Source organism: Magnolia sinica, chromosome 9 (genome assembly GCF_029962835.1).
Source record: "Magnolia sinica isolate HGM2019 chromosome 9, MsV1, whole genome shotgun sequence".
NCBI classification, from domain to species: Eukaryota; Viridiplantae; Streptophyta; class Magnoliopsida; order Magnoliales; family Magnoliaceae; genus Magnolia; species Magnolia sinica.
The window spans coordinates 49,094,411-49,118,896 of record NC_080581.1 but is presented as its reverse complement, the minus strand read 5'-3'; the positions used below and the strand labels follow the sequence as shown (position 1 = coordinate 49,118,896).

Below are 24,486 nucleotides of genomic sequence, written 5' to 3'. Positions count from 1 at the left end.
CGGTGAGACCGAGGTCGAATCTGTAAGTACTAAGTTGTAAATCTAGCATCCTGTATTGTTAAATTTTGTTATGCCAAACCACTTTAGAGTGATTGACTTGTTTTGATAGATGGAAAGTTTGCCTTCAAGTTCAATAGATGAAAAGTTCACCTTCTTTCGAAGATGAGTTTCAAGTCATCTACATCAACATCAAATGTTACGACTACTTCAAAAAAGTGTGCAAGTTCAACTTCAAAATCAAGTTCAAGTTCGCCAAGTCTAAGTGTTCAAGTCCAAGTACTTAAGTTCAAGTGCATCTCAAGCTCAAACTTAAGTTAAAGTTCAAGCTCAAGTTCAAGCTCAAGTTCAAATACACTAGCTCAAGCTTAAGTCTCAAGAACACAAGTTCAAGACACAAGTTCAAGATGCAAGCTTAAATATATGAGGTCAAGCTTCATGTACTTCAAAGTAACCTATCTACCAAAGCGACCAATGTTACAAGTTCAATACTCACATTTAAGGTATACATGACCCTAGAAAGACCTTAGGTTTAGGTCATTAATATTGCATATTTAATTTGGGTCATAATACCTAATTTAAGCTTTGCTTCGACTAGTCCTAATCATTATTCAACTAGTCCAGGCACTGGCTCAACCAGTCCAAGATTTTACTCAGAAAATTGGATAAGGTTGTTAGGTCTTCGACCAGTCGAGTACCCTGCTCGACCGGTCGTGGAGACTGGCTCAACCAATCGAGTAGGACTCGACTCAAACTCCAGTAATGTGAATTTTTCCCACTTGACCAGTAGAGTGCTGTGCTCGACCAGTCGAACTGGCCACTCGACCGGTCGAGGGTCTGTTTTATCCGATCGCGCCAGTAAATTTGAAAATTGGTTCTGCCAGGACCAGTTGAGCCGAACCTTAGACCAGTCGAGGAAACCGAATTATAGCCTATAAATAGAGGACATTTCTCAGATTTTATCATTCATTTCAAGCCAATTTAAGCCATCACTCAAAGAGATTAGTCCCCACTATTGTGAAGCTATTGTGAGGTATTTAAAATTTAATTTATATAGCTTTTTAGTTTCTTAATTTCTTAATCTCTTGATTCCATTCTACTTAATATAAAATGGGATTTTGCTTTAACCCTTTTTGAGATCCAAGAAATTGAATCCAAGTAGTCAAAGGTTGGATTTAATTTAAAATTCATCTAGACCTAGAACCCCTTTCTTTGCGAGATTGAACATTGAACATCTTCATACATCTTCAGATAAGTATTGTTTTCAATTTTCTATATTTGGTTTGTGAGATTCAGCTAGAAAAATCTTTATTTGTGGTTTTGATTGAGATCAGCCAAGAAAATCTCAGCGTGGGGTTTTTGATTGTGTAGGCCCATTGAAAAACACATATATAAAGGTTTTAAGGTGAACCATGGAAAACCTTCTTTCTTAGTAAAAGCCAATATCCCTTGGGTGTGGATATTAGGAGTGGAGTAGTTGTGTGGTTGTTTGTGAACATGTAGCACCCTGATAATCGGGGGTCGAGTAAAAGTCCAACTCCCGAGTTCCAACGCATCACTTATGCAACATATTTAATGATGATTAAATGTTGTCTGTATTAGTGCATAAAACATGAATAAGATTAAGCCAAATCAGTAAAACATAATCCAGAGACAGTTGTAATACGCAAGTGGAAGAGTAAAACGAATATGTATAATTTTACAAATCAGTATAAGTCTCCAAAGTATGTATGCATTGCCAGGTCAATAATTACATGTATTGTTTCAAATTAAAAAATGTCAAAATGTAATAGTCCACTACAAGTATAACCCTGAAGCCCCGTCGATCAAAGTAGTCTATGTAAACTCGCCTGAATAGTGCATATATGAGAATGCCTCCTCATCATCCTCGAAGTTCGGCTCCGCCTCGCAGGCTACGCCATCATTTGAACCTACAACAGGGTCTGGTTGGTGTTTAAAACACCGTCCCGTAACGTGAGAGTGAGTGATCAACTCAGTGGAACAATAAAGCAAAGGTTAACATGTTATCAATTCAGTCAAGCAGTAATGATAAAGCAATACAATCGAACATCCCTAAATACTCTGATTAATGCAGGAATGGTATGAATAAATGATGTATGCCCTCGCCTGCACTCCCTCAGCGATCTTCCTCTAACGGTTGCACATGTCAGTCACTTCCTCGTGCTCTCTACACATCGCCAAACGGCACATGCAATGTGGTGCATGAGTATGATTACCAAGTTCTTATTAGTCCTTTTCACACAACAGAATTAGAAAGCTAAGGTACCTCCCTTATGTCAATTCCCAAATGATGATCCAATCTAGGGTCGTCAATCCTAGTAATTCTCATACGATGTTGCGGTTCTAGGTCGCTGCAAATGGCTTGTCACCTTATCAGTGCAGGCCCAGTGTACTCTTGTTGCCACGTAAGGGCTCGTCGCCTCTACGCAGTTTTAGCGTACGCTCGAGGTCACTACAAAGGGCTCGTCACCTTATCAGTGTAGGCCGACAGCTCGAATACAGTGTCCTATACCACCGTATTCAGCTCACGAGTCTGGGTTGCTCACTGGTCACTACGGGGAGGCTCGTCACCCCAGCATAGGTCGACAGCTCGACCACGGTGTCCCATACCACCATGCTCGGCTCATGAGTCTTAGCGGATCGAGGTACCAAGGTTTAAAAGGGTTTTCACTGGTGAGTTTGGTACCTTCAATTCAAGCAGTAGCGTCCATACATGGTGAACATACATCGGGTCAATCGGGTTACTTGACGAGCTCGACTAGCATGAGCACACGTTGAGTTGACCGACGTGAAGTGCGTAAGCACTCCATGTGGCTTAACCACTGCCGACATCCCAAGTACGGCTCGGATTCATCGATCACGTCCTATGTGGCAAAATCAACCTCAGCCACCTATTCAATGCCTGTTACCGATTGTCTGCACTATTCTGTAGTCCCAAACACAATTAATTATAACAGATAATCATACAAGCAAATCAAAACAGTAACGGATCAACAATTCCAATCATACATGCATGTGAGCATTTGCTGGATGTCAACTTAAACATGAATTCACACATATGCAATGTCTAAGTAAAATAGACAAAAAAATATAGGTTACATGGAGGAAATTATACACATCGTTAAGGTAGTTGAGAATCTCTTCTCAACGCCCATATAAAGTACAATTTATTACACACTTGTTCATTCAGACATTTCTACAAACACTTAAGACTACATATTCTAAAGTACATAGATTTATTTACTTAAAACACATATTATAGCAAATCCTTTCACATAGGAGTTGCAACACATACAACGATCATATATTAACGAACATCCATCATAACAAGTATTAATCATGATTCCATGTTCACTCAGACATTTCGACAAACACTTAGTCTACAAACTTCAACATACATGACGTATGTTGGCTGTAACACATACTGGGCCAAATCCTTTCGCCAAGGAGTTGTTACACATACAACTAGCATAACCACACGATAATTAATCATGGCAAACACACGTTCAAATTCCATACGTATATTACCCTTTCTACAAATACATGGAATATACTAAACTCCATATAGTTCATATATATCTGAAACGCGAAACAAACATCGCATTTGGCATGTGAAATAGCACTCATATCAGTAATAAACCATTAACCGACATTGAAAGCCTTGAAAACCATAACCTATACGTTTATAGGTTGCACCTTACGCCAGTAAACGCGTAGCGGATTCGTTTTAGATAGTTAGCCTTTGTCAACGGCGGATTGGCAACCTATAACATGAATTAGGTCAGCTATTTCATAACTTACACTATCTGAAACCCTAAAACAGGTTAGGGTTAGGTTTGCTTACCTAAGAACGGAATTGGAATCGCCTGTATAACGACACAGGAAAGGTAGTTGAGTGCGTGGAATAGCGGGATCGAATCCCAGGAAGATTCCCCAACTCTCACTCTCACTTTCTCTCTTTTCCCTTCTCTATTCTCTCCTCTCTCCCCTAAGGTTTCTCGAATTCGTATGGGGTGAGAGAGAGAGGGTTTAAGGTCCTTATATAGGCTCAGGTTTGATGGGAATAGCCCCAGGGCCAAGGTATATTTAGGTTATATCCAAATACGGACTGTTCCAGTCCAACGGAGCACTTCTGGTGGCCCCTTTTCCACGTGCGGTAGGACTTAACCTCCCTGATCATGGATCTAGGTCAGGCTGAGTTTTCGTTCCGATCGGGTTTGTAGATCAGCCGTGGAGGACCAGTTTTAATTTAACGATCACGGTCACTCGTCAGGGCAACAAGTACATCGACATGTGTGGGACATTTCTCCTAATCCGAGGGTGTATTTGGGTCAGATTTTGACGGTCTGAATCCTTATATTTGACCCACAAGCGTCACGACTTAGATTACTTAAATTCGGATTTTTATTTCTAAATATTTTCACGTTTCTTACACACTTTGCTCCAGGCTCAAGTTGTACATTTCTAGACACAATTAGGACTTGATTTCCGAGGGAGCTGTGAAGTCCAATAATGCGGTCATAACTGTATAGTTTCGCGGTCATCGGACTTTCGACGTGCGGTCCATGTCTGATACGGAGTTTCGGTATGCTCCCGAGAGCAATCAGGTTTAAGGACGGATTCTAGATTTCAAGGTAACGTAGCGTCAATGATTCTATACGTTTTGGGTCTTGCAGATCATATTTAAAGTGATTAGTGCTAATTTCACAAGCACTCTAGTTTAGCACTTGCTAACGTTAACCTAATTTTCTAAAGGTTTTGGTCCTGGGTAATTTTTGCCTGAGGTGGTACTTGGGTCTTTGTACGGGTTTTTTCGAGACGTTACAGAACAGTTGGTGTACACACGCGAACCACTATAATTCTTGGAGTTGTGGTGGATGTTATATTTGTTATTTGTGTGTGAATACTTGTATCTCTTTTATGTACTTGTGGTGAATGTTGTAATAACTAGATTTGTTTCTTTTACCTCTGTATCAGTTTGAGTTTTTGATACTTACTGAAGTTCTAGAAATTAGGTTGTCTTACCATAAACCTTGGTTTTTAGTATAAGGTTGTCCTTAGAACAACGTTTGTATCAACCTCTCAAGACTAGAGCATTTGATGTTGCTATTAATTTCTGTTATCTGCATTTATTTTTATTAGGCATAGTCCTATTCACCCTGGCACTTGGAGCTCGCCCTTTTCAAGTGGTATCAAAGCCTAATAGCTCATTTCATTCGATTTATTTCCTGAGCTAATCGATCTCGAACTTTCAATATGTCAAATTTTGATAGCCTTTATATCACTAGGCCACCACCATTTGATGGCTCCAATTATGCTTATTGGAAAGCCAGGATGAGGATCTTTTTGAGATCCATTGATGAAAGTGTGTGGTAAGCAACGGTTACTAAATGGAAACCATCGATGACTGAAGTTCTAGGCAATGATGGAACCAAGTCCATGCAAGTATCACCTTATTATTTATGGACCACACCTTAGAAAAATGAGAGCAGTGTTAATGCCAAAGCTTTAAATGCAATCACTTATGCACTATCACCTAATGAGTTCAAAAGAATTATATCTTATGATACTGCAAAACAAGCTTAGGATATCCTAAAAATGACACACGAGGGTACGACTATTGTAAAAAAGTCAAAACTTCAAATCCTCACCACTAAGTCTAAGGAAATACGTATGGAAGAAAATAAATCATTCATGGACTTCTATACAAAACTGAATGACATACTCAACTCAATGTGGGGTCTTGGAGATAGCATCCTAAAAAGCAAAGTTTGTGCAAAAATAATGTGATCACTTCCTGAGAGAATCAATTCTAAGGTGACTATCATTCAAGAACTTAGAGGCACTAATAATATGAGGGTGAAAGAACTTGTTGGTTCACTTCAAACCTACGAGTTAAATTTCAAAGCTCCAAAAGGTAAGTCTATAGCCCTTAAATCATCTAAATGCATTTCTCAAGATAGTAATTCTAATTATTAAAACTCAGAGGATGATATGGCCTTATTAGCTAAAAGGTTTTATAAGATTTTTAAAAGTAAAAAGAGAGTTGATTTTCAAAAACCCTATAAGAAGAAAAAGGGTAAAGCTAAAAATTGGAAATCATTAAAAGATAGTCAGTGCTTTAACTGCCATGAATATGGGCATCTGGCAAATAAGTGTCCAAAAGGGACAAACCAAAGAGAAAAGGCATGTTGGCCACATGGGATGAATCGTCCTCCTCTAAAGCTTCTTCTTAGTTAGATGATTCAGAATTTGAATTTACAAGTGAGGTCAAAGCCTTAATGAATCTAGCCAGAGTCACTTCCACAGATAGTTGTGATACATCTGAATATGAAAATCTGCGGATTGACCCTGAAAACGAAGACGATCTTTAGGATGCCCACAATGCCCCATACAAGGAGAGTTGTAAGATTGCTGTCCAGCTTAAACTTTAAAAATAAAAATAAAAATTCTAAAATTAAAAGAGGATTTTGAAAACTTAGTTTTAGAAAAGTCGCATATTTCTGATTGTTTTGAAAAGCTAAATGTGACTTGAATTTCAAAACATTTGAACTCGAAAAACTAAAATAAGAAAATGAGAAACCAAAACTTGAAGTTTCTTCCCTCTTAAGTTCAAAGGATATATGGAGGTATGCATAGGGAGACCCTAAACTTGAAAAATCACTAACTGCATCTAGAAAATGTGGAGATAGATCGGGTCTGAGCTATGATAAAAACATGCCTCTGAAAAATAAGAATATAACTCCTAAGTTTGTTAAAGGAGAGTCCTCCAACTCAAAAGGGAAAAGCTTGAATCAAAACAGCTTTAAAAATCCTAAAACTTTTCAAGCTCCCAAAGTTAATGCCAACCATATCAATCTTAGAAATTAAAATTATAACCCTTTAGCTGAGAAGATTGTGGACTTACTCAAGGAGCTTCTAAAATCTAACTCGAATGTGAGAGTTAATAATAATTATAAGCGAAGGAAAGCTAATAGTACTCCAAAACCCAAAATGATAATGAAATGGGTTCCTAAGGTTACATGTCTAGTTGCCCACACCGCCTTCAAGGCTTCGAGTCAATCAAAGTGACACCTAGACAGTGATTGCTCTAGACACATGACAAGTGACAGAGATTTGTTCACCAACTATAAAGAAATGACTGATGGGTCAGTCACAGTTGGTGATGGAAACAATTGCAAAATAATTGGCCAAGGTACGGTTCAACTTTTCAACCTTCCTCCTTTTGAAAATGTTTTATTTGTATAAAGTCTTAAGCACAATCTTTTGAGTATTTTTCAAATCTGCGATAATAACCATAGTGTTAAATTCACTAATCAAGGATGCGAGATCTCCAATGAGAAAGGTTGTGTGATATTGAATGGTGGAAGGACATCTGAAAATTGCTATATTGTAAGTGATTCTAGCTCGTCTAAATTATCTTGTTATATGGTCCAAACCAATGAGACCGAGTTATGGCACAAACGCCTTGGACATGTAAACTACCGGAATTTATATAGACTGAGCAAGGCCGATCTAATAAGAGGTCTACCCAAATTGAATAAAATAGATAAATTTGTGGCAAATGTCAAATCGGGAAACAATCAAGGAGTAACCACAAGAAAGTGAACTCCTTCGCCACATCTAAACCTCTTGAACTCTCCCACATGGATCTTATTACACCAACTAGAACAGAGAGTCGAGGTGGAAAGAAATACTTTCTAGTAATTGTGGATGATTTTACCAGATTTACATGGGTAACTTTCATGAGAGAAAAGTCTGAAACTCTCGATGAAGTGAAAAAGATACTTAAGCGTATCCAAACTAAAAAAGAAATGAATATGTCTAAAATTCGAAGTGACCATGGATCGGAGTTTGAAAATAGCAATTTTGAGAAGTTCTGTAGCGATCACTAAATTTCGCGTGAGTTTTATGCACCTAAGACACGTCAACAAAATGGGGTTGTTGAAAAGAAAAACCGAGTGCTTCAAGAAATGGCTAATGTTATGTTGAATAGCATGAAGTTACCTAAAAATCTATGGGCTGAAGCTGTTAACACTGCATGCTATATAATAAATCGAGTTTATATTAGAAAATCAAAAGATAAAACAGCTTATGAACTGTGGTTTAAGAAGAAGCCCACAATTAAATACTTTCGAGTATTTGGAAGTAAGTGTTATATTTTACATGACCGTGAAAATTTAGGGAAGTTTGACATTAAAAGTGATGAAGGGATTTTCTTAGGGCACTACAAGAAAAATAGGCATTACTGGAGGCCAAAACCGCCCCCAAAAATCCAAAAAACCGCTGGTATAAGAATTAGGGGGGCGTCGCTGTATGATTTTCCGGCGTTCGTCCATCTCTACCGGCGTTTTTGGCCGCCGCCGCTAAAAGTTATTCTACACCGGCGCTTATTATCATTTACCGGCGACTGTATTGACTGCCGGTAAAAGCTTAGCGGCGGTAATAGGAACGTCGCTAAGGAACAATAAACGCCGCTAAAAAGCTGTAACAATGCTAATGAGAGATTAGAAACGCCAGTAAAATCTGTTTGAAACGCCGGTAGATCATTTACAATGTAAAAGAAACTATAATAAAAACAATTAAAAATTCTGCTAGGCTAAATCTTCTAAATCAAAAGACCTTTACAGGCTTAAATTAACATTCAAACACAACCTGTAAATCATTTAAAACCTACTACAAGCACAAGCATACACTCATAAAGGTAAAGGATTTATAGAAGTTCACCTGATCTACATCAAGAGATTTGTCAAAACCCCGTACAATTAAATAAATTATTGCTTTTTATCTGTTCTTACGCTAACGCTTCTAGGTCTCAATAAGTAGACAATGGCTAAAGGACTAGCTGGACTTAAACTTCACTGATGATTCCTTGTTTCCTCCTGCTTCCCTGTCAGTTTCAGCCTGCATTTTCAAAACAATAGGTTTATGATGCATCTAATATCCAGTATACTTCTAACCAGTTGGAGTATCCAGCTTTGTGTGATGCCTATAACTAAAAAGAAATAGGGAAAAAGAGAGAAAAAGAAAGAGAAGGAAAAGAAAAGATTCACACAACCTAATGCATTGGAACCTTGCTATTCAATTCATCTGGAGCTACTTTAAACTTCTCATGTCTCACTTAGTTTCAACATAAGGAGCATTCAACAAAGTTTTCAACACATCGAGAGAATTTGGTGAATTTCAAATAATAGAGGTGGGTTGGCAATATTATAACACTAATGGGTGCCTTTGTATTTTGAAATGACAGGAGAAGGAAGAAATCAACAGTGAAAATTGAAAGAGTGAACTCACCAAGCAGCATCGGGATCAGTTGCTGTGCAGAAGGGAGGAGATGCCAGAATCTTTGATTTCCGAATACAATGAATATGATTCGTAGGCTTTTGCCAGACTGCAAATGGGCCCCTCTCTGCAATTTTCTTCCAGCACAGCCGCCTTGCCAGATCCTCTATGCTGGCCTGCTCTTGTTCCAAGTCTTTAGTCTGTCTCAGCCAACCTTTGTAGTTGTTTCTCCAATTAATGGGCGGGCCAAACAAAACCCAATAGGCACCAGGCCGCAGAACCCTATCAATTTCCATCAGATATAATCCACCTGGGCAAAAAAAAACAAGAAAATGTCAGCATTTCAGGAAAGGCCTAAAAGATGACAATGGTCGACATCAGCTCTGTACAAATGTGAATTGTATTTTGAACGAGGACAGATTTGTTTTTTTGAAAGAAAAATGAAAATAACAAAAGGAGCAAGGAATGGCCAGTAGCTCCATCACAAGTGAGGCTATTGGCTTCCTCATTGGCACCATTTGGCACCGAAAAAAACAGAAGTGCCCATGTGAGCTTTGATTCCCAAATACATAGCACTGTTCTCCAAGGGCAACCAAAGACCCTGAAAATGCGAAATTTCTTAACATGTTATGTGGTTGAATATGTTGCCAGATAAATGGACATCTTTCGTTTTTGTTCCCAAGTTTGGATAACACAGAACATTCTGCTGTATAAATAATGTCAATGGATACGTAAGATGAGTGCATTTCATTACATTGTAAAATCATGTAATCCACCAAAGTATGAAAATTGGTCATTAAAGCAATGGGCGATACTAGAAGAGTTGCAACTTCCACAAAGCATCACATGGGTCTTTCTAAAATAAATTGAATGCAGACCTGTTGTTTCATAAAAATCAGCATATATTGCATAATCCAATGTGCAAATGGATAAGAATGACATTTCAGTATGGCTGTAAATGAGTTGGTAGGCCCTACAGGTTCCTGCACACAGAGTGTGGCTAAATGGGCATGGGCATGGGTTTGGGTAAGTTTTTCAGCGTGGTTAATAAATGCACCAGGTGTTGTTACACCCCTGCCCATGCTTGAATCTGGACTGAACTGGATTATGTATCTATGAGAATTCTTATGTGATACTTCTTGTACAATGTATTAAAATACTATAATTTTAATAACAAGTTATGCCTGACCTTGGTTCATGCAGTGTTCTCGTAATCTTTTCCATATGAATATGTAAAAATATCGCACTAAAAAAAAAATCAGCAATTGATATTTATACTCACCCTGTTTGGTAGACACAGCTTTTTTTTCTACTTTCGGAAATAGAATAGTACAACTCTATAGTCTTCAAAGCTTGGGCTAGCTTTGAGGACTTTTTACTGGGATTTGGCAATATGAAGCCTGGTCCCTTGACAGCCTATCCAATAGATCACCACCAGGCTATTCCTTATAGCCCATAGTTCTAACTATGAATGCAAGTGGAAACACCAGCCTATCCATGTCCATAGATTTACATGTGTTTACATATGTAATTATGGTAAAACCTAACAGTTGATACGTGTTCAACTGCAGTTTGTACAACTTTTTAGCGGTTCAACAGACAGCTCACAATGGTTCAGACAGTTTTTGAGTTTCTAAGTGGTTTGGATCGAACTTGTGAAGCAGGCCATACACATCCACCACCTGACAAAGGGCCACAATAACTTATCTCTAAACCCACTTCATTTATACATCATACAGCCTAGCCTGGAATGAGCTCAACTACAAGCCGCATCCAACAGAAAACTTGAAACCGCAGCAGCTACTGGCCCCATTCATCAATATTTATATTTTACATAACTAACCAAGATTGGTCACTTCTCAATGGAACCTGCAAGGGAGACATTATTAAGTGATTGCAACCATACCTACACATATGTTGTAAATATCAAAATTATGCTACTTGACAGAGAACATCCACAATCACACCTACGCATAAACTCTTTTACAATCCAAACAGTGTAAACAAAAAACAGCAGTAGTTTTCTTCAAAAAGAATTCTTTTCCACAGATTCCTTGTATCCAAACAGGGCCTAGGTTTACTTCGATGGATAAATAACTCTAGCATTTTTAATTCCTATTGAATTTAATATAAAAGATGAGATTAGTTTCTCTTCTTCAGTTAACTCAATCTTGCAACGTCTCCTTTTTCCATTTTGCAAGTTAGATCCATTTATAATCAGTAAGTTGTGGATCTCAACTAGCAGAAATGTAGCATAAAGAACAAATGTTAGAGTTGCATGCAAACTTTACAAAATGCGCAGCCCATTGACTCAAACCAAGAGCTGAGAAGAAAGGGAATGGTGGTCGTCTTTGAAATTCAAGGGCATTGGTGTCTTATGGTACTCAAGAGCATAGGCAAAATCACAGAACTAAGGATATAATAGCAGTTGAGTATTGACCACCTACTAGACCAGAACAAAACTGTAGCAGTTTGTGCTCCATGAAATCAGCCTAATTTTTCACCTTGAAGTTTGGTTAGCTGCAAAATCAAGGGTAATTGGATTGTTTGTGAAACTCAGGAACAACATGTTTTGGACCTTTGGTACAACCCAAACCAGGCTTTTACAGGTAGAAATATTGCCAATGCAATGTATATCCAGATTGTTTGGATGAGAAGAGGACCACAGTTTCACATTTAGAGAGAGGATTTATTCATTTCCACTTCATTTCCAAGAAGAAATGAATCAAAAAAAAAAAATCTCATGCCACAGCAGGTCCCACATGCAACCAGTTGCACAAATTCCTCATCTATAGCTTGAGGTGTCTCTTATTTTAATCTAAGTTAATAATCAAGCACGTGTATCTCTTAACATGTGGCAAACACTTGAGAAATCAAGACTGTTCATCTGCTAGCCCCTAAAGACGATGGGCAATGTGTTACAAATTACACTGATTGGATCCTAGGCACTGATTGGAAGGCTTTTGATGATTACAAATGGACGATTAGAAAAAAAAAAAAAAAAAACAAAAAAAACAAAAAAAAAAAAACTGAAAAATAGTCTTTAGTTTGATGAAAAAAGAAAGGGAATGGTGGTCATCTTTGAATATATTGTTGGGTTTAGGATATTATTTCACAATCTGCAAATTGTTTATATACACACACACACACACACACACACACACACACACACACACACACGGAAACGCTCACCTGCGAACCAGTTCGTACGTACTACATACGAACTTTTTTGAGAACCCATCATACGTGATGTGGATCCAAAATCTGAACTATTCATGTGAAGCAGCACCTCGTGAAAAACCCTGGGACCATGTTTTACTTTGATCTAAAACCTTGATGTGCCATGAAAAATGAAAACAGTTTCCTCCCTTGATTTGCATTTCTCTTTGCTATGGCCCACCAGAATTTTAGATCAGGGTGAAAATTTGTCACATGGGGTTTCATGGGATTCCGCATCATATGGACCGTTCAGATTAGACACCCATGACACGTGTGCAAAGGTGAGCACGTGCGTAGGTGGGCAGGGGAGCATGACTCATATATATATATATATATATATATATATATATATATATATTCATGCTTCTTCAGTTAAAAACCAACAAATAACTAAGTTGTTTGCCTGCAAATGCAAGAAAGGAGTGCTACGACTAGTTGCAGTTACCCGACTAGCATTTTGGCATGCTAACTCTGTAGCAAGAGAACTGACTGCAATTCAATGCAGGCGCCAGCAACAGGTCGCTCCCCTTTTCTAAACCTACAAGCGGGATCTAGGCTGTTCACCAGGTGGACCCCAACAAATTACCTGCAAAGCAAAAATCGTCATCAGGTGGGCCACATTATATATGGAAAAAAAATGATGGTTTTTGAAACTCATCAATGGCCTGTACACAATCCTATGTAATTGCCAAGTGCCTGTATGTCATCCATCTCACTCTGCCAGATTATCAAAGTTTTCATCGTTCTAGGAACTCGTTAACCCATGAATATCCTGTGGGGCCCAGGTCAGCTCACCTATGGTAGGCAAGCGCCTTGAGTCGGAAGACTCCCCAATGCATATTACAAGGCCTGTACTGGGCTAACATGGATCAGATTTTCTATGCCCAAACCTACTTTAAAACTTATTAGGCCAGACCCTGGCCTAGTACACAATCTCTATGTACATATTAATCATATCTAAGAAATGCAAATGACATTACTGCCACTGCCCATAGGTAAGCTGTTAAGAGTCACCAGACGGAGCAATGCATTCACCTGATATATGGGTTTGAAGGGGGGATTAACTTAGATTCATGAACTCCAATGGCTATCTAGATTTTCCAAGTTCAAAAAATCAATAGGACAGTAAATAAAGGGGTTGGGAAATTCAAATCTAGGAGCTTTATGAGGTATTCCACCATCCATGGTGAGCCCCATCATAATAGTGATTTGGATCCCTGTACCTTGCCCCATGGTACTATACTATTGAAGATGACAGGACTGGATAATTACCCATAGCTGATGTTATTTATAGTGTTCTGGATCTCAAAAGAAAATGGCAGTACTTTTTTTCTGAATTTACTCAAGAAGTAAATGCATGCATAAACTCATGTCAGGTTCAACCCTAGCTCAGGCATAGATGCATGGTGCTACAACAAAAAGGTGCATTTAATTCCTCATATGCACTACACTGCAGATCCAGCGTGATAGGTAGCTAGCCATGCAATGGATTGCAAACAAAACAGGGAAGAACTTTGTAGGGAATCCCATTGCTCTGGTTAAGACAAACCAGTGACAATACCCACAAAAGTAGGAGAGTAAAGAAAAAAAATTCCTGAATATACCGATAGATTAAGCCATAGTAGAAAATCAAGTTTAGATAAAAAGCTTCCTCTTCAGAAAATACTCATCTGAAAGTGCAGCTTTCTCCAATACAACAACTTGCCACAAGCAATACATGTTCATGAATAAAACCACAGCAAAAACAAATGGATGCCCACATTATTATTTACTAGGGATGCTTTTTTGGATGTACACTCCAATAATGGAAATGTTTTCAAGCTTGCTTTCCCTGAGGAATAAAGAAACCAATAGAGGCACTCAACATAGATTCACCAAAAAACTGAGCTACAAAAAGAAAAATCCAGATGTAGCCTCTAAAAGACCCCCTTTCTTAGATGAAACAAGGCAGTGGTTGAATATCTGTTGCAATCAACAACTCTGAGCAATGTTGTTGTGTCCTGTACGTTGTAATCAGCCAGTTTTCCAACATGGCCAGGACCTGACTAATACATGTGTTCTCTCCAAGAAGTAAGAGCTCCCCATTTGACCAATACATTTAAGTTCTCAACAATCCTTGAATTCTCACCATCACTTTGATCACCACCATCATCAATAACAATAATAATAATAATAATAACAAACAGGTTTGATAAGCCCACATACACCTCCATGCATGGCCATATGCAGGATATTGACCCATATAACTGGCCCAAAACTCAGGCCAGACCATTCGGCAGGCAGGCCACCCTAATACTTTGAAAAGGAAGCTAGTCTTAGAAAATGCGAGCTTACCTTCAGTTCCAAACGCAAACTCATTAGATGATTCTCAACTTGTTCGATTTTTTCCTGCTTATCTTTAATTTCCTCTTCCTGTCATTCACATCAAAAATAAATTTAGAAATACTTCTCAGGGACCAACATTCTGTGAAAAAAGACAGAAAAGTTAAAAATAGAAAGGGCAATGTAAACTATCCGTCCATGTTCAATTTTTGCCTGCTTATCTTTAATTTCCTCTTCCTCTCATTCACATCAAAAATAAATTTAGAAATACTTCTCAGGGACCAACATTCTGTGAGAAAAGACAGAAAAGTTAAAAATAGAAAGGGCAATGTAAACTATCCATCCATGTTAAATGTAAACTTGGACCAACATTCACAATCAATTTCGATTATGTTAAATGTCAACTGGAATGACTTGGCCAAAAAATCCCAAGCAAATGAAATTTTAAAACACTTACAGTAATGCCAATGTAAACTATCTGTCCATGTAAAAGTAGAGATAGCAAATCCGGGGGAGGTTTTCTCGGCCTGTGCTCATTGTAAGTAACAGTGCGTTCCACCTGATACAGGCAATGAAAAGAACAATAAAATATACATCAATAAGAGGAAAAAAAAAAACATGATAAAGAAACGAAAGTAATCAAGACCTCTCATTTTCTGTGTATCATACTTGAATTTATGTTATCAAGACCTCTGTCAAAGAAACAAAAGCTATAAATTGAAAATTAAAATTCCATAGAAAACCTTATGAAATTGAAAATTAAAATTCTGAACAAGGTATGTAATCAAGACCTCTGTGAATATCGGTCAATGCCTAACAATTTAAAAGAAAAGAAAAGAAACAATTAAAAATTCCGCTAGGCTGAATCTTCTAGATCAGAAGACCTTTACGGGCTTAAATTAGTATTCAAACACAACCTGTAAATCATTTACAACCAGCCCCATTTATGTCGGGTAATTGGGAAAACTGATATCCATTACCAGCCTACTCACACAAACACTATCAATTAGTCGTTCAAGTTATTATCTAGAAGCTGCTTGCAAATGTCCACATTCTTAGCAGAAGTAGCAGCAACATCAATACAAAGAAGAATCTGATATGAGAGTACATATGTTAGGATATACTTATCTACTACAAAATTTGAATAAATTGAAATCCATTGGATTTGGAAATACTTACTGCAGCTAAAGGACCTAACTGAGAATGGAGGGATGAAAAATCTAATTCCTGGACTGCGCTTGGAATTCCCTCAGCAACACGAGAAACTGCATCTTCCACCTGGGGAAGAAAAAAAAAAAGAAAAGAAAAGAAAGAAACAAAAGACACTTTACTCATCCCAGAAATGGCAGTTAATGTAAAACAATTTCGCCTTCTCCGTCCATGGAAAATCACATGCAAGCAAGCATTGCAGTAAAGAAAGCTATGATGCAAATAAATAGCATCTAAGACAGTACACACGCAATTAATAAATTATGAACATGGAAAAAGAAACCCACCATTACACAACATGGAACAATAAGAATTTTTCTTTTTTTCTTTTTGGAATGGGACAATTTTTCTGTAGTAACATACATTTTATTAAAGTGAAAAATGAAAGATCTGTAAAGAAGAATTCACCAAAGATATTGAAGGAAGATCCTACACATAACACAGTGTTGGTACTCCTTCCTTCCCTGGCTTATTCCACATTGTTTACCTCCATAGTAAGGTAGAACACAATAGCATCCAATACATGAATGGGAGAATTTTCCATTGTAAGTTTGTAATATCCATTTTATTAAAGCGAGAAGCAAAAGATCTATATTGAAGAATTCACCAAGATAATTGAAGGAAAATCCTACACAAACAGTCTTGGTATTCCTTCCTTCACTGACCTAATCCAGATTGTTTGCCTCCCTAGTAAGGTATAATACAATATCATGCATGAAGTAAATGATAAAGAATCCCATATTGGCAAGCAAAACCAGAAACAATACCAGAACAGAGAAACAAACAGATCAAATTTAATAATGAATCCATATAGAGGGAAGGGAATACACAACTTTCAGGGTCATCATGAAATTATTTTAGCGGCTAGAAAATGTAAGATGGCATAAGACATCCTACACTACTGCTATTAGGAAGTATGAGTATCATAGTATAGGATAATGATTCCAAAAATAAATGAAGTGCTGCAATCGCTGTAGTACTTTTTTTTTTATCAAAATAACTTTAGAAGGGAATGCATGAAGCAAATGATAAAGAATCCCACATTGGCAAGCAAAACCAGAAACAAGACCAGAACAGAGAAACAAACAGATCAAATTTAATAATGAATCCATATAGATGGAAGGGAATACACAACTTTCAGGGTCATCATGAAATTAATTTAGTGCATAGAAAATGTAAGATGGCATAATACATCCTACACTACTGTTATTAGGAAGTATGAGTATCGTAGCGTAGGATAATGATTCCAAAAATAAATGACTTGCTGCAATTGCTGAAAGATGGGAGTAATAATTAGTACTGATGGGAGTAATAATTAGTACTTTTTAAAACATAATAACTTTACTGAGAAAGAAGGTAAAAACAATCTTATATGTAAAGATACACAGGTCACACCATCACAGGCGAGAGAATCTGCAACCTCATTGGCATCCTCGAGAGCATAAGAAAACCCAAACAATAGCAATATTGGAGTCGCCCTCCACAATTGAGATGACTCACGAGCACACTTCTTAACAACTACCTTCAAATTGGTATGCCAAATCGGTTACGTATCGGCCGTATCGGCCGATACGTAACGGTAACGGTGCGAACCGTTACCCGTTTCGGGGCCGAAACGGCCGATTCGATTTTTTGTACCCGTATCGGCCGATACGGGACCGATACGGGCGTAACGGGCCGTTACGTGCCCGTAACGGGCCCGAAACGGTAACTTTTTTTTTAGCTCTGTTTTTGCTATTTTTTTGAAACCTCTTGCTTCCAAACTGTTTCTAAGTCCTTCTACTACTAATTTCGACCAACCTTAGCTAGGTATTTGATAGAAAAACACATTATATTATAGATTTTTTTGAATCAAAGCTCGGTGGGCCATTTTTCAGAAATTCGTCAAAAATAGGTATTTATACTTTTTTTAATATATTTTGCTGTTTTAATCATGTCATATGATGTGTTAATCATAGTAGAACATGTTAATGTGCATTTTACAGATTTGGGGTGCCATTTAATAATTTTTTAATATTTTTTTCTATTTACGCATGAATTTTGGCCCCTTTTTTTAAAATTCGAAAAATCAGTTTTTAATGGTTGTTTTGCTGTTTTAATCATGCCATTTGATGTATTAATCATAGTAGAACATGTTAATGTGCATTTTACAGATTTGGGGTGCCATTTTATATTTTTTAATATTTTTTCTATTTACGCATTTATTTTGGCCTTTTTTTGAAAATTCGAAAAACCATTTTTAAATGATTCTTTTGCTGTTTTAATGATGTCATATGATGTGTTAATCATAGTAGAACATGTTAATGTGCATTTTACAGATTTGGGGTTCCATTTTATATTTTTTTAATATTTTTTTCTATTTACGCATTTATTTTGGCCCTTTTTTTGAAAATTTGAAAAATCATTTTTTAATGATTCTTTTGCTGTTTTAATGATGCCATATGATGTGTTAATCATAGTAGAACATGTTAATATGCATTTTACAGATTTGGGGTGCCATTTTATATTTTTTTTATATTTTTTTCTATTTACGCATTTATTTCGGCCCTTTTTTTGAAAATTCGAAAAATCATTTTTTAACGATTCTTTTGCTGTTTTAATGATGCCATATGATGTGTTAATCATAGTAGAACATGTTAATGTGCATTTTACATATTTGGGGTGCCATTTTATATAATTTTTTTTATTTTTTTTATTTACGCATTTTTTTCGGCCCTTTTTTTGAAAATTCGAAAAATCATTTTTTAATGATTCTTTTGCTGTTTTAATGATGCAATATGATGTGTTAATCATAGTAGAACATGTTAATGTGCATTTTACATATTTGGGGTGCCATTTTATATTTTTTTTCTATTTACGCATGAATTTTGGCCCTCAAAAATAATTGCAAACACCTAAATGTAAGATATTTTCATATTACATTCATTCTAATATATCTATCATTGATAGTAGATAGTTAGAAAATTAAATATATGAATTTTGTATTCAAATTCAGGTTATCTGGTTCATAAATTCATCAGACAGTCCGATACAACTTCTCACTAAAGAGTGGACCGTTACACCACCATAAACATGTTCCAATTTATAAATGAATGCATATTTGGAATGCTTAGAATATTCCGGATTTAATCCATATTTTTTCATATTTTTTTGGCAAAAAAAAAATTTTGCGCCGTTACAGGCCGTTACGCCCCCGTATCACCGTTACGCCCCCGTATCCGTATCGGTTTTGGAGGTCACCGTTATGCCAACCGACGCTTCAATAAAGGCCCGTAGCCCCACTATGTTGGAGGATTGTTCCCCAATCTGAAAGGAACACAAGGATGAATTCACCCCTGTCATTCCTGAGAATCTGTTGTTGGTAGGCTGTGATTCCCAATTGAACTACCATCAAAACTTAACAGTACGACTGGCCATTATGAATTGAAAAGAACAACATCATCTAGCTGAGCTTCAAAATTAGTTAATGTGTAGTAGATGCATTTGAAACTCAATCAAAAGCAGCAAGAGCGTTCGAAAGAACAAAGGGGATACCTGCAGCATGCCATTTTCCAATATCGAGTGCCTCCAGAGAGTGGAGTACGAGCCTGTTTTCCATTCTCTGCAGAGGCAGCAGACCGTTGGAATCATCAACTTCGGAAGAGGATACTTCCGTCTTTTTCTTTTTCTTTTCTTTTTTTTTTTGGACCATAATCCGCCATGTTTCTTTTTGGACCACCTCCAACCAATTCGAAAATGCCAGCAGCATTAAACAACAAGAATTCAACTCAAAATGAGATACATCAACAACACCCACCCTCCCAAACCCACCCCACTCTCTCTCTCTCTCTCATGCCATCTTCGTCATTGACCTGGACAAAATAGAGAATATTGCCTCTTCTACCCTTGATTTCTTCTTTTTTTCCGTCACCAAATTCCTGAATTTCATCACAATATAAATAAAATTCCAACTTTGGAAGAGAGATGGAGAGAGAGAGAGAGAGAAAGAGAGAGGAGATCTGGTTTCATTTCAATGAAAACAGAAATGATGCAGGACATGGAAAATTAAATATGATATGCAAGATTGCAGGCTTAGATCACACCAATTCAGAAACAATCACACAAATTCCACATCCCACATGAAAATCCAAACATTTAATTAAAGGGGAATCTATGCGGGTCCAAGCCGACACAGGCTAGGACTGGACCAATAAAATTATAAACCAAACAATGTCAAAGGGAAATAAAATCAACTACTCATGCATAAAAATCAGTTCCTAATCCAAGGGATTCCCTAATTTCAATTCAAGGAACCCTAAGGTGATAAAAAGGAGCAAATCAATTAGGGATCATGTAATATAGGGTTATGACTTATGAAAAAAGGCTATGAGAGGATAAAAGAAGATAAAAACCTGAGCCAAAAGATGATCCCGCGTGTGGATAACAACAATGGCCCAAACGGACGTGCGTGTGATCCCGGCCGCACGTGTGTGGGGCCCACTATTCAGAAAAAGGCCACCTTAGCCCTGGTCAGCCAGGGATGGACTCCAAAACCTTCAAATTTCAGCTCGATCCGATCTACGGTTTGTTGCTGGTGCTCCGCCGAAGTTGCAGCTTGCCTGCGGGCCGAAATCTGAAAACCTGCTGCAATGAAGAAATCTGATACAACAAAAGGACAAATTCGAAGTACGGATGGTGGGGGAAGATGAAAAAAAAAGATGATGGAAGATGGGGGTGAATTGGGATCGATGTGGCTTCGCACCACGGTAGTTAGCCCTTCGAAAAGGGAGGGCTTCGCACCCACTTTTGAATTCTTCCACAACTCACGAAGAGAGCAGAAAAATAAAGCAGGAATTTTTTTATTAACTTCAATGAATGAAAAGAACTACAAAGGGTGCCTATTTATAGGGAGAACCCTATACCCAAAAACTCGCACCATGTGCGACACCTATTACTTGGCGATTAAGTAAACTAAAATAAAAATCAAATAAGGAAATCTAAAGCGTTCACGATGTTCTAAATAATAACAATAAGCAAAACCTAAAGTATAAAACCAATCCGATGAGTGGGCCACGCTCATGAGATCCCATGGTGGGCTTTTCTTGACTATCGGGCTACTTTTCTAAACCAAAACTTGTCTTCTAGCTAGGAGGCCCTCTCTGGACGTCGTCATCGAGCCAGATCGATGGTGGGGTCCTCCTTCTACGTACGTACGTGCGTAGGGGGGGCGGCGTGAGTGCGCGTGTGCGCGTGATGTCCCCATCAATTCTCCCCGGCTGCAAAGATTTCGCCACTGGAGAAATAAAACTCCTGAACCGCTTCAGGATGTCAGGATCAAGTCTCTGAAGCTCCTCAGTGAGCCACATGCTGCCTGAAGCTGGGCGTGACTTCCATTTAACCACGTACTTCTGAAACCCGCCGTCCGACGTTGAAACTATCTGATGGTCCTGGATATTCTCTATTTCCTCTCTGGGCGTGTGAAAGTTAGGTATGGGAGGGAGAGGTTGAGAAAAAATCTCAGGAAGAATAGGTATGAGAGGTAGAGGTTGGGAAAATGGGTCAAGACGGGTAGGTATGGAACGTAGAGGTTGGGAAAATGGATCGAGAAAGTTAGGTATGGGAGGTAGAGGCTGGAAAGAAAGGTCAGAAAGAGTGGATATGAGAGGTAGAGGTTGAGAAAATGGGTCGGGAAGGGTAGGTATGGGACGTAGAGGCTGAAAATATGGGTTAGGAAGGATAGATATGGGAGGTAGAGGCTGAGAAAATGGGTCGGGACGGGTAGGTATGGGACGTAGAGGTTGAAAAAATGGGTTGAGAATGGGCCATGGTTCAAGGGATAAATATGGAGAATCAGGATGGGTGGGCGAAGGGCCGAACAAAGTATCAGTGGTCCCCTGAAAAGTAACTAAATCCTCCACATCGGATGTGAAACTAATTCCCATGAAAGGTGGAAGATCTACCTCATACACATTGAGACCGTTTCGTTTTATAATTTTGACGGGTCCAGCGCTACACGCGTGTAACTTACGAACGGCCCTCGAAGGATACCGCTCGGGCCTGATGCAGACCATCACAGAGTCCCCGATATTGAATCCTTTGAAAATTTTATACTGGTCTGTAGAAAATGTGCAGTGTTCATTATTAGTCATGATCTTCTGCCTGATTTCTTGATGCCATGAATGAATGTGATGCGCAAAAGACTCTGCAGACTCTAACGGCCTATGGGACAGTGACATAGGGACAAGATCAATAAGTTTCCTAGGTTTATAATCAGTAAGGACTTCACGAGGACTTAGACCTGTGAACCTATCAATAAAATTATTCAACGTAAACTCGGTTGTAGGTATTACGGTGTCCCATGTTCTGGTGTGCTCTATATCCCTCCTAGGGGGAGACTCATTCGGTAGATCATCAGGAAAGATATCACGTAACTCATCCATTACCGGAATGGCCTCAGTGGGTAACTCTACACTAGCTGCTGGTGCACTCTCTCCAGCCACAAGGCCACACATGTTGTACCCCTCAAAATAGTGGTCTTTATGTCTCTCATGGGGTGGGTGTCCGGGTGCACACCCATAATTGATTCCTTGACCAACTCCATTCATTAGTGTATCCTCCAGGCCACCTGCTTGAGATTGGACATCTACCCCAATGGTGGGGTTTGTCCTAGCGATGGTCTTTAGTCGGGTAATGCGTACATCAAGCTGTTCACAGCATTGGTCCATTTCCAAGCGCTTAATCATAGACTCCAACGTCTGAGATATCTTGTTTAGTGACTCTTGCAATTGTTCCATGTTTAGTGTAGGGTGCAAACCGAAACCGCGACCCGTACGTGTGGGCATACACTGACTTGCTCAACCTAAAGACCTTCTATGACAACTATATGCGTCTAAAAACTAAATGACCCTACGAGACTCTATATGAAGGAGACTATACACTGTTACTAAAATTCAACTATATATGATGGACTGAATGCATGAAGGACTCAAACAAACTAAACCCTAAATATGTGGTGAATTCCCCTATAAGAACCCTAGGCTCTGATACCAAATTTGATGCAGGACATGGAAAATTAAATATGATATGCAAGATTGCAGGCTTAGATCACACCAATTCAGAAACAATCACACAAATTCCACATCCCACATGAAAATCCAAACATTCAATTAAAGGGGAATCTATGCGGGTCCAAGCCGACACAGGCTAGGACTGGACCAATAAAATTATAAACCAAACAATGTCAAAGGGAAATAAAATCAACTACTCATGCATAAAAATCAGTTCCTAATCCAAGGGATTCCCTAATTTCAATTCAAGGAACCCTAAGGTGATAAAAAGGAGCAAATCAATTAGGGATCATGTAATATAGGGTTATGACTTATGAAAAAAGGCTATGAGAGGATAAAAGAAGATAAAAACCTGAGCCAAAAGATGATCCCGCGTGTGGATAACAACAATGGCCCAAACGGACGTGCGTGTGATCCCGGCCGCACGTGTGTGGGGCCCACTATTCAGAAAAAGGCCACCTTGGCCCTGGTCAGCCAGGGATGGACTCCAAAACCTTCAAATTTCAGCTCGATCCGATGTACGGTTTGTGCGTGGTGCTCCGCCGAAGTTTCAGCTCGCCTGCGGGCCGAAATCTGGAAACCTGCTTCAATGAAGAAATCTGATGCAACAAAAGGACAAATTCAAAGTACGGATGGTGGGGGAAGATGAAAAAAAGATGATGGAAGATGGGGGTGAATTGGGATCGATGTGGCTTCGCACCACGGTAGTTAGCCCTTCGAAAAGGGAGGGCTTCGCACCCACTTTTGAATTCTTCCACAACTCACGAAGAGAGCAGAAAAATAAAGCAGGAATTTTTTTATTAACTTCAATGAATGAAAAGAACTACAAAGGGTGCCTATTTATAGGGAGAACCCTATACCCAAAAACTCGCACCATGTGCGACACCTATTACTTGGCGATTAAGTAAACTAAAATAAAAATCAAACGAGGAAATCTAAAGCGTTCACGATGTTCTAAATAATAACAATAAGCAAAACCTAAAGTATAAAACCAATCCGATGAGTGGGCCACGCTCATGAGATCCCATGGTGGGCTTTTCTTGACTATCGGGCTACTTTTCTAAACCAAAACTTGTCTTCTAGCTAGGAGGCCCTCTCTGGACGTCGTCATCGAGCCAGATCGATGGTGGGGTCCTCCTTCTGCATACATACGTGCGTAGGGGGGGCAGCGTGAGTGCGCGTGTGCGCGTGATGTCCCCATCAAGAAAGCTCTCTGATGAGAAATAAAGAGCGTAAAAAAGAAAAAACGAAAATGAAGACCTAATCAGAAATATTAGGAGAATTCCTGGCATATATTAGCCAGGCTTTTACCCGTTTAGCTGTCCTGATGTAATAACGAATTTTGAAAATGAATCAGAAATTTCCCTTTTTACCCTTCCCTTCTTTTACT

General features: G+C 38.5%; 1 protein-coding gene across 1 annotated transcript in view; it reads right to left on the bottom strand.

Annotated features, from left to right (window-relative positions):
• Positions 1-8,928: 8,928 nt before the first annotated feature.
• Positions 8,929-24,486, bottom strand: part of LOC131255422 (uncharacterized) — a 29,752-nt gene continuing 14,194 nt past the window's right edge. Inside the window, exons 3-7 of the mRNA XM_058256126.1 lie at positions 19,585-19,901; positions 16,021-16,119; positions 15,299-15,400; positions 14,854-14,931; positions 8,929-9,610 (exon numbers count right to left, since the gene is read on the bottom strand). Of these exons, the coding sequence (XP_058112109.1) occupies positions 9,596-9,610; positions 14,854-14,931; positions 15,299-15,400; positions 16,021-16,119; positions 19,585-19,680 (390 nt within the window). The 5' untranslated portion in view covers positions 19,681-19,901 and the 3' untranslated portion in view covers positions 8,929-9,595. The remainder of the gene's footprint in view (positions 9,611-14,853; positions 14,932-15,298; positions 15,401-16,020; positions 16,120-19,584; positions 19,902-24,486) is intronic.